Source organism: Palaemon carinicauda, chromosome 27, assembly GCF_036898095.1.
Source record: "Palaemon carinicauda isolate YSFRI2023 chromosome 27, ASM3689809v2, whole genome shotgun sequence".
Lineage (NCBI taxonomy): Eukaryota > Metazoa > Arthropoda > Malacostraca > Decapoda > Palaemonidae > Palaemon > Palaemon carinicauda.
Window position 1 is genome coordinate 43,266,471 of NC_090751.1, and position 12,500 is coordinate 43,278,970.

Sequence of the window (12,500 nt, forward strand, 5' to 3'; positions counted from 1 at the left end):
TTTTTCTAGTATATATTGCTCATTTTTTTTTTACATCAAAGAAACCTATGTGATGATACTGATTTCATTATAGCATTATATAACTTAATCCTAAATCAAAGAGATCTTTCTGTTCAAAACAGCCTTGATATACTTGCTCCAACTTTGACTTTCCTAGCTACAAACTTTCTGTAGTCTGGCTCATTAGTATTTTATGTTTTTAGCAAATATTCTAAGCAATCCTTTTAATGATGGCGTTAATGTTAAATAGGGTTTGAAAAAAGTTTCTAACACAAAGATAGTTCCGTCATTCAACAGTGTGTAGACTGTGATAAACAATTACTTTTTTTTATTTTTATTTTTTATTAAGATTGTTATGGTTAATTATTTTGGAGTATAATGTTCGGTCAAAGATCTTAACTCCATATTGAAAAATACTTCCTTGTTTCTTTGTTCTGAAATGTTTTAGTTAAATGATTGATACGTCAAATTACTTGAACATAACTTTTTAAAGGCCATGACACTTTAATTCATTCTTAGGTACGATGTAGAGGACCCTTATGCAGGCAATTATTTTGGTCATCATGAAGAAAGAGATGGTGACTACACCGCTGGAGCTTATCACGTGCTACTCCCAGACGGGAGACGTCAAAAAGTCTCTTATACTGTGAATGGTGACTCAGGATTTGTGGCACAAATCGAGTATGAAGGTGTGGCTAATTTTTATTCACAAACAGTTAATCATGAAACAAGTTTTCATTCGCAGTCTTTTAGCCCATCTTCGGGTGATTCCATTCATACAGAGTTACTACCGGCTCCACAGGCTCACATATTCAGTGATGGATTTAGAAATATTGGAGTTCAACAAACACGCAATGCTGGAGTTTTTACTGAAACTGGTGGACTTAATGCAGGTCCAGTAAGTAACATAAATGACTTCACGAATGCTGAAATTGTAAGCGTCAGCTCTCAACATGTAGCTGAAGCAGCTAGTGATGGTGGTATAGTTAGTACGGGTATCAGTTCTACAGCCTTTGATGGAATCCATGCTGGGAGTCAAATTGGCAGTGATACAGGTACCTTTGCAACTGATGGTTTAAGTACTCAAATTTCAAGCGGAGGAACTGCATTTTCTGGAGGTATAGCAGGAAGTACAATTAATACTGGTCACTTTGGAAGCAGTGGTAGCCCTTTAGCAGTAGGTCACAATGATGGATTTAAACAAGGACAAGCAGATATCCATGGGAATTCATTGTCATTTGGATCGCTAGATAGCACTGGAACAACTTTTGGTATCAGGAATCATGGTACTCCAGTTGAGTTGAATGTTGGTCACAGTGGAAGTGAAGGAAACTTTGGAGTTACATCGCACACTCCAGCAGTTGCTGTAATTCCAGTGGGAGAGATTGGTTCTGTTGGTAATGCATTTGCCCATTCCCATGATTTACAGAGGGGAACTGGGTTTGATGCAGGATCTATAGAGGGATTTACACCAGTTTTTACTGAAAATGAAGGCCAAGGATTCGTATTTACCCAGGCACTAACTGAAGGATCTGGGTTTGAAGTTGGACATTCTGGTCAATTGGGAAATGTAGTTGGTTCAAGTGATTTTGGAGTACAGACTGATGGTCTGCCTACAACAATACTTGGTGGAAGTGCGGGGCCTGTAGATGGAATTTTAGACCAGTTCAGAATTACTGGTGCCAACCATTTGGGAACTAGTCATTCAAATTTCAATAGCATTCCTATTCACAATACAGGTACATTTCTAAGTGGAGGTGTTTCCACAGGCAGGGGCATTGATTTTCAGGTTGGTCAAGTAGATAGACTAGCTAGTGATGAACTCATACATGGTGGTGCCAGTTTTGGAGTTGGACCTTCAAGTGTGATATCAGTTGCAGAGGGAATTTCGAGTATTAATTCTGGAATTAGTCAAGCAGGATTGACGAGTGCATCACTAGGCAATATTGGTGTCAACATTGGAATTGGATCTTCAGATAATTTGGCAATTGCAAAGGGAAGTGGGGCCAGAAATTTTGGAGCTAACATAGTGGGAGGAACTCCTACTACACCACATAGCAGTCATATTGTTGGCAGCAGCTTTGGAATTGGATTTCCAGATGGACAGCAGTTTGTAGGAGGAAGCAGAGGTAGTGACTTTGTGACTGACCAAGTAGGAGGAGTAACAACTCTGGCACCATTTAGTAATGGTGGTGTTATCTCTGAAGTTGGCTTGTCTCATGGAACTGGTTCTAATCTTGGGTTTACTGAAGGACAGGGTAGTGTTGGATCAGTTGTAATCGGTAACAATCATATTAATCACGGCAACAACGTTGGTGTTGGAAATCTAGCAAGTAACCCAGGCGTGAGCAGCAGCAGCAGTTTTCCATCAGTTGATGTCAATGCATTCACTGTAGCACCGGAACCTGTTAAAGCAACAGATAATATCCATACAGTTCAGGAGGGTTTAGCTGGCCAGCCAGGGTTTACAGATGCAGACAGATCAGTATTTCACTCTGAGAAAGCATCAGCTGGTCACTTGAACCAAGCTCTAAGTTCTGATCTTCACATACCGCATTTACAAACTATTAGTGGACATAGTGCAACAGCCAACAGTTTTGAAGCTGGTCTTTCAAGTGGGAATTTACAGCAGCAAAGCAGTCATTCTACATTTAATGATAACCATATCCCTCATGGAGCACTAGCTGTTGAAGCTCCAACTATCATCGTTGCCACTTTACGAGGAGATGATATTTCAAATCCTCATACAGCAATCCTTAGGAAGCTTGTTGATGCTACTCTAGCAGAGAAGGCTGGTACTAATCGTGGGCATAATATTGAACAATCGGTTTAAATCTGTGGAATAAACTTAAAAGACAATGTCTTCAGTTAGCATCAGAGTTCACAGAAGTTACACTGTGTATATTACATTTCCATGAAAATAGTTACTAGAAAGAATAGAAAAATCTTGTGGAATCACTTAGTAAAAGGATAACTTGAAGCTAAATTAAATATAAATTTTCGTTTTCCATAAGAGAGAAACAGAAAAATCACACCAGTTCCTTGGTATTCCCATTAGACCTATATAATAAGAATTAACTGTATATGGAATGGAATGGAGTGTAAAATTAAATAAAGGATTTGAGTATAGTAGTCAAATTTTTGACAGAGTTCAAAACAAAATATTACTTAATATATGAACATAAGACCACACGCTCACATCATTTGCGTCTATGAAACTACCAGGCAATCATGCCAGGCTTTATAGCTCAATTTCATAAAACCTATCCAACAACCTTAAGCATCTACTACCATCCATTAATCTGTTACACTGACCATACTAAGCTGTTTTACTTGTTGATCGTGCTGTTGATAAATTCTCACAATTCAGTAGGCCTTCCTTTCAATCTGTTAAATGATGTTCTTCACCTGTATTACTTTCAAATCATATCCCTCTTGGTTTCCAAATGGGAGATATAACACATTTTATTATGTTGCCAAGACGAGCAGCCCATTTCACAAAAGAAAAAAAAACCGAAGTTTTTCTTTCACAGAATTAAAGGCTGGGATATGGAAGAGGTGTGTGACTTCTTTTGTTAGGTTGCACATTTCAGAAACAAGCTTTCATTTTGATATTGCATACCAGGTATGAAGAATATTGTGTCCATTTCTAATTAGAGAAAATTATGCTTCCTTGTAGTGTAATTTTATCATTTTGAAAGCTGAATAAAGCTTTGCGGCTTTAATTTCAGTGCCAACAATTTTACAATTTATTCACTCTAATTTTTTTATTCATTAGGGCCTACAAATTTCTAGATATTAAGTTACAGATAGAAATTATAGGAAGTTTTCCTAACGTGCCATATACCTTTCATTTTACCAACAAGAATTCTCATTTGAATGAAGATTTCTGCTATCATCTGAAGCAGAAGGAGCAGCTAACCAGATAGACATACTGTAATGTCGTTCCTGCTAAATATCTGTGTTCTCTTTCTACTTCTCTTTCGACTATTGTCACAGTCTATGGTCGTTCAAGAAATACAGGTCTGCTTATTCATTCAGGGTTACAACTCGGCCCTTTTTTCCCATTATCATTTCTTTCTTCTTCGTGACTACTGTACCTGCATTTGAACGTTTCATTCTACTCTGCAGAAAAAGAAAAAAATTTAAACCCACCTTCCAACTAAGAAATTATTGACAGCTAGTTGACAGTCTAAAAACACCGCACCAAGTCATGGAAATACCAATAACCTGTGAACAACAATGTAACTTCCATTATACAGCTAAGAGTCCTGTGCACTCCCTGACACACATCATTCCCTAGCTGTTTGACAACTAGATCCGGAATACTCCTGCCAAGACTTCAACAAAAGATCCTCTAAACCAATCGCACAGGGCTCCAAGTAGTATTATTGCTCAGCCCAATAGTTAAGATAAGTTTTCCAATTCCCAGGTGTTAAAAATATCTCTTTTGCTTATGTTATCAAAGTATTTTCGATTATATTTCTTCCACCAGGCAGTTGAGATCCTCTTTCAACCAGTCTTACAAAAACTGAATTAATTTGTAATACCATTCTGTATAAATCACACGGCCCTTATTATTTCAAAATTATACAGCGAGATCAGTTTTTATTTTACATACTACAGATAATTTTCCAAGGGCCCAGGATAGAAGGCATATCCTCCTCATCCTCCACTATAATTCCAATCAGCAGTCCTTCACAACATACAGTTATCTCTTCCTTTGTAGTGATAGTAATCGTGCCTTGACTTTCTGAGATGGTTTGCCAGCTACGAACGCTAAATAACGTTGACTAACCACTTTACCAATAACCGACGTGTTATCACCCTGCTTTAAGACAACATTGTAACCAGGCAACTTTTCAGAACAGTATTATGTACATATAGTCTTACACACCAAGGTTCATGCTCCTGGATATTAAGTATCATATAATCAATCAATTTTTATAATCTCTAAACTTTGTTTCAAGAAGCAATTTTTAATTTAATTGGAATTTATTCTAGTTAACTTCTTTATCTATGTGATCAGCTCAAAATTCTATTTCTTTCCAAATGTTAAAGTTACAAGAAAGTAAAAAGTACTCGTATAAACTAAGTGTAGTCTTTAAGCAAGATCCGTTCATTAAAATGTTGTAGTTTAAGATATATATTTTTGTATTCTATTTTTATTAATAAATGTTATGATTATATTTTTGTTTTAATTATGACCTTTTAAGAGAGAGCAACTGATGTTCTAAGATAAAGACCAAATTTATATATATACATATACATATATATATATATATATATATATATATATATATATATATATATATATATATATATATACACAGTATATATATATATATATATATATATATATATATATATATATATCTTTCTATTTATATAAAGCCTTGTCTATATTAAATTTACAAAGTGCGCGAGTGGGTAATGGCTAATGAAATGTAACGGAGGGATCCAATTGTTATTCCAATCATAATTTTTTATTCTAATTATAATGTAGTTATGGTTATTTGTAAGTCCTCGGGAAAACAGTCTGGCATCGGATATATATATATACATATATATATATATATATATATATATATATATATATATATATATATATATATATATATATATATATATATAAAAATATGTATACATATATATACATACATATATATAAATATATATACATACACACACATATATACAGTAAATATATGTATATACATGTATATATATACCTGTATATATATATATATATATATATATATATATATATATATATATATATATATATATATATATATATGTATATATGTATATATATATATATATATATATGTTCATATATAATATACATACGGTATACATACATATATATATATATACATATGTATATATATATATATATATATATATATATATATATATATACATATACATATATTTGGTTGAGGCTTAGGTAATATGTATAAATGTATGTATATGCACACGCATATATATATATATATATATATATATATATATATATATATATGTGTGTGTGTGTGTGTGTGTGTATATATATATACATATGTATATATATATATATATATATATATATATATATATATATATATATATATGTATGTGTGTGTGTGTGTAGGTGTGAGTATATATATACATATTGTGTGAATATATGTAAACATATATATATGTATATATATATATATATATATATATATATATATATGTATATAATACATATTCATATATATATATATATATATATATATATATATATATATATATATATATATATATGAATATGTATTATATACATATATATAAATACATAAACATACACACACATATATATATATATATATATATATAAATATATATTAGCATGAGTGTTTACATCCATACCCTTCAAAGTGTGCATAGGTACTGGCAAGAGTGTTGAGACACATTCCAGTCACTGGGAACTAAGCTTATTCGAAATTACTTAAATCAAGTGATTCTTCCCAAGGGGAATCGAATCAATTTGCTTGAAGGAAACCCAGCCTAACATCTGAGTCTATTACAATATTCTTGTACTGCCTAAACTTTTTCTACAGCCTAACTAACCCTAATGAATTATTTAAATTACCTATATTCCTATTATATATATATATGGAATTTGTTTTGGGTCAGTCTTACCACTAAGAGGTAGCCTATTGCATGTAGCCTAACAACCTTCCCCTTTAAGTAGGTTTTCCATTAACTTTAATCAATCTCAAGTTTCTATCTTTCTTTTCGTTCTTTGTCCACCTAGTGTAACAATAGAATAATACTACTTTAAACAGAGACTATGAAGAACGATACTATTTCGTATAATAGAAAACTTGAGACAATCTCATGGTAGACTATTATAAACTAGTTCCTCCCAAGAGTTGCAGACATTACTGTTTAATCTACAGAAAATTGTATTTTCCTCTTAATTACATCTACTTTATAGGCTTATTAACCTTCCTCGTATTTTAGTTATTCGATAAAATAAAAATCTTAATTAATGCTATTTATTTTTCTCGATCGAGTGAAGGCGTATCATGCAGTGTTTTCTCTCTCTCTCTCTCTCTCTCTCTCTCTCTCTCTCTCTCTCTCTCTCTCTAGTGCAATTTCGTTGATGAAATCTTTGAAAATAATAGTTAATCTCATAGAGGAACTTGAGTGAAAAATAGAATTACATCATGACAGATTGTTGCCTTTCGTGTGGATCTTGGGGGGGGGGGGGAATGTGAATAGGATCTGATTTTTGAGGAATGTTCTACCACAAGAGAATTGTCTCTTTATAGCCGCTAACATCAGAGATAAAGATGTAATAAAACTGAAATAGCTTTTCCCTAATTGTGTAGATGAAGTCAAAATAGACATAACGAATATGCCAAAAATGATAAAGAATTAAAAATGAGAGACATCGCTTATGTGATCATGAAGAGAGAATCGCTGAATAAGAAAATAATCTTACTGCGCTTACTGCAGATGCAGAAAATTCCACCTAATTGCTGATCTGAAAACAACTGATCTCTAATAAGGTGGACAAATCTAGCAAAGAATGTGGAATCAATTAAGTTAACACTACAAACATTGGACCCCAAAAATGAGATAATAACATACGTTGACAAAATTAAAGGAAAGAATCTACTGATAATTAAGTCAACTAATGCATCAACTACAATCACTGACAGGAAAAATGAAGTTGAACATCTACTTAATACAAGGTCAACTTCAAATGGAAATCTTGTTGTAAACTTTACTGATGAAAAAACCAGAGATAAAATCACAAATATGATTCAAACCATGGTTGCCGACATCGAGACGAGAAAAATTGGAAAATTAAAAGCTAAAATGATGATATGCAATGTATACAATGATGAAAATGAAGTAGGAAATGTTTTGATTCAATTGAATCTTTGCCTGGGCAATATTCAAAACATAGAAGAGAAGATAAGTCTGAGATTGAAGAAAAGTGCTGCAGGTGGGTCTATCCACTGTGACTATGTGCTGAAATACGATCCTGAAGCTAGGAAAGCTATTCATGATAATAGTGACAAAGTTATGTGATGATGGGGTACTTATAACATACGTGATAGGCACCATGTGATCACCTGCTATTACCATCAAAGGGATGGACATTTTGAAAAACATTGCAAGTTCAAGACATGATAAAGTGTGCGTGAATGTTCAGGAAATCACTCCACCAAGGAATTCACAACAAATAATATGTATAGACTGCACTATGTTAAACAAACCAGATGATCTTATAATAAATTCAAGAAATCACAAAACTTATGATTTGAAATTGAAGAGACTAGCAGAAAATATGGACCATGGATACTACGATGTCATAAACTATGGCTATGTAAATATACCATTTGTTGGTAATAAAAGTATTCAACTTCGAGAAATGGTATAGGAGAAATATTTCTACATATAGGCATTATCTGAAACATGGTTAAACAAGTTCGACAAGACTAAGATTGTTGAAATAACACCCCCCCCCCCCCCACACACACACACATGCTTCTTTCATATTCCGAGAGAGCTCTTCATTCGCAAAGGCTATTAAAATATCAAGATATAAAAAGAACTAGTGTAACGAGTTTTTAATGTATAAAAATAAACTCTATACACAAAAAAAATATCGATTGTAACAGTTTACAAACCAAGAACAAATACTAATATATTTTTCGAAGAATTCAGTATACTCATTGAGATGATTATCATGGTAAAAAAATGAATAAGTTATTTATGGAGACTTCAATCTTTGAATAAATGGCGCATAATTTCATGATGCTTCAGTATTTAGTGAGCTATTGGAATCATATCAACTACTAAATAATGTTGACTGTGCAACTACTTTGACTGGGCATGCATTGGACCTAGTGTTAAGTGATGGAATGAAATAGTGTATCTGATATAAATGTAGTATAAAAATGAACTATCTCTCCAGTGCACAAACTTATTACTTTGGGACCATCTCTACAGAAACACGCAGTGAAGAAAATAAGCTTTAGACATGAATCAAACTTCACTCCTTGTGTATCTATTGAAGGAGTTACAAAAGAAATTATGGTATCAATATTCCTTGTGGTCACGATACCCAGCGTTTGTTGGGCTCTATGTGTGTTGGCTACCTTATGACCATATAGCAATAGGGTGAGTAAATGTGAATATAGCATGTGTCCACTGATAAAAAAAAAAAAAAAAAAAAAAAAAAACCATAATTGTTAAAGACTGATCTCTTTGGTTTGATGTGAGACTTTAGAGAAAATGAGGGAAAAAGGACGTAAAAAATGTGGTATCAGTTAAAAACTGAAAGTACATGGGTAGAATACAAAACCGTAATGTGCCAATGTAATTGCCTAATAAGGAGGAAAAAAACGAATACTATAAGAGAAAGACCCGGGAAGCAGCAATATACATAAATAAATTATACCGTTTCCTAAATGGTATTATGGGAAATGTAAATTAAAAAAAGGCTACCGGAGGGGTATAACGACCAGGAACTAGCAAATAATTTTGTCGTATTCTTTAAAAACAAAACAGAAAATGTAATTCGGTCATTTGCAGATATTCAACATGAAATTAGTGCTACACCAGATACACATCTAAAATTAACGAGATACAATAATATAACACTAGACAATGTCACCAGGATTGATCCGAAGCCAATATCCAAAGTAATTGGTGAAAAAAAAAAAAAAACTTTCTAGTTCTGCCGATATAATTACTCAAGCATCGATGAGTGTAAGTTTCCCAAATCTGAGAAAATGACTATAGTTATACCAGTTCTGAAAAGTGCTCTAGATTATCAGGAATTAAGTTCATATAAACCTATTTTGAATCTATCCTTTATTTCAAAAGCACTACAATATGTAATTCTTGAACAACTAATTAGTCACTTGAAAGAAATAGAAGCTTTGCCAAGACAACCCGTCTGCTTACAGAAAATTATACTCTAGGGAGATAGCTTTCTATTCTGTTGTAAATGAAATGCTGGAAATTATGGATGAAAAGAAATGTAGTATTTTCATATTACTTGATCTCAGTGCTGCTTTTGATACAGTTGTGCATGAACTGCTACTTAACTACCTATGGTCCATCGGTTTTGAAGATCAAGCCTTTGAACACCTAAAAGACTACTTGGTTGACAGAAACTACTGTGTACAAATTGGAAACTCTCATTCATCATATGAACCATTAAACACAGAGGTACCGCAGGGACGTGTATTGGGCCCAATTTTAATTCTATTCTATATATATATATATATATATGTGTGTGTGTGTGTGTGTGTGTGTATATATATATATATATATATATATATATATATATATATATATATATATATATATATATATATATATATGTATATATATATATATATATATATATATATATATATATATATATACATATACATATATATACACATATATATATATATATATATATATATATATATATATATATATATATATATATATATATATATATATAGACTATTGGTCTATCAAAAGTAATTCAGAGGCGCAGAGGGAAGTTTAAACTATTTGCAGACGATACACAATTCTACTTCTCCATAAATTATACTAGCAATACTACTGAAACTCTAAAACCAAATTCTTACCAGTGTTAGGGAATGCATGACAAATTAAAAACTAAAACTAAATGACAATAAAACTGAGTTTATGGTGGTTGGAACGAAAAACACCCTAAGAAACTTGGGTGATATTTAAATAAACATAAATAGCAACTCTGTCCCAATATCTAATAAAGTTCGTGATCTAGGAGTATATCTTGGCTGTAACTTTGTCTCCCCGTGTTCAAATAAATAACGTAGTAAAGATATAGCTTTTTATAAAGTAGTACCAAGATGAACATTCAGTAAAGAAATTTGTGATAAACTGTGTTATTACCAGGACTGACTACTGTAACTCCATCTACTAGTCTACCAAAATTGAACAAATAAAATTACAAAACATAATAAACAGAGGAATAAGACAGATGAAAGCTGTCCCACACTGAAAAATGATCACTCCTATATCAATTAATATACACTGGCTGCCCATTAAAGTGAGAATTGAGTTATCAAGTTATCAGAACCGGACGTCCAAAATATCTAAGAGAAATGCTAAATATCAATGCAGCCACTAAATCGTGATGACACGAGAATAGTTACAGATGGTTTTAAACTATTGGAAACAAGATATATGTTTACTATAGATGCTAGAGCTGTTAACGATGCGGCCCCAAAACCATACAATAAGCTCCCACTAGACATCCGAAATACTGAAAATATTAAGGCTTTCAAGAAGAAACTGAGGACTGTCTGTTTTTTAAATGTTTCGATAATGTGGATTTGATAATAAACGTGCAATATGCGGAGTGGCATGCTATATGCCTAGGAATGTATACGATAAACTAAATGCAAAGGCCCTGTAGAGAATACGGTTCCCTTCCGGTATAGGACCAAAAAAGCAGCCCTTGAAGTAAAGTAAATTAATTGTTACAAGGGAATACTACTGCCGGGAGTAACGAATAAAAATGTCACCGATTAATATTATTATTATTTTCATTATTATTATTATTATTAATATTATTATCATTACTTGCTAAGCTATAACCCTAGTTGTAAAAGCAGGATGCTATAAACCCGGGGGCTCCAACAGGGAAAATAGCCCAGTGAGGAAAGAACACACGAAAAAATAAAAGATTTTAAGAACAGTAACATCAAAATAAATATTTCCTATATACACTATAAAAATTAACAAAATAAGTGGGAGATAAATAAGATAGAATAGTGTGCCCGAGTGTACCCTCAAGCAAGAAATCTCTAACCCAAGATAGTGGAAGACTATGGTACAAAGGCTATGGCACTACCCAAGACTAGAGAACAATGGTTTGATTTAGGAGTGTCCTCCTAGAAGAGCTGCTTACCATTAATAAAGAGTCTCTTCTACCCTTACCGAGAGGAAAGTAGCCACTGAACAATTACAGTGCAGTAGTTAACCCCTTGAGAGAAGAAAAATAGTTTGGTAATCTCGGTGTTGTCAGGTGTATGAGGACAGAGGAGAGTATGTAAGGAATAGGTCAGACTATTCAGTGTATATGTAGGCAAAGGGAAAATGAACTGTAACCAGTGAGAATGATCCAATATTGAACTGTCTGGCCAGTCAAAGGACCCCATAACTCCCTAGTGGTAGTATCTCAACGGGTGGCTGATGCCCTGGCCAACCTACAACCTATATATATGAAGTTATGATAGCCTTATATAAAAATTTTCCATGCAATTACTTGTAGGAAAAAAAAAAGTTTTATTCAATAAGAAAAAAAAATATTTTTCCCTATACATTTTTCTCTCATTTTAATATTCATAAGATAAGTATTACCGGTTACTGCTATTGCACTAGAAAACAACATAAAATTTGATTCACCGCATTACTTGTCAAACTTGATTAATGCTGTTTTTTTTTTTTTTTTGTGT

At 32.7% G+C, this 12,500-nt stretch overlaps 2 protein-coding genes across 3 annotated transcripts in view; one reads left to right on the top strand and one right to left on the bottom strand.

Annotated features, from left to right (window-relative positions):
* The window catches only part of LOC137620708 (putative per-hexamer repeat protein 5), a 20,648-nt gene extending 15,762 nt beyond the window's left edge, over nucleotides 1-4,886 (top strand). Inside the window, exon 4 of the mRNA XM_068351060.1 lies at nucleotides 520-4,886. Coding sequence (XP_068207161.1) covers nucleotides 520-2,833 — 2,314 coding nt within the window. The 3' untranslated portion in view covers nucleotides 2,834-4,886. The remainder of the gene's footprint in view (nucleotides 1-519) is intronic.
* LOC137620707 (cadherin-86C-like) overlaps nucleotides 1-12,500 on the bottom strand; it is a 349,290-nt gene that overhangs the window by 322,546 nt on the left and 14,244 nt on the right. The gene's annotated exons all lie outside the window — the stretch shown is intronic.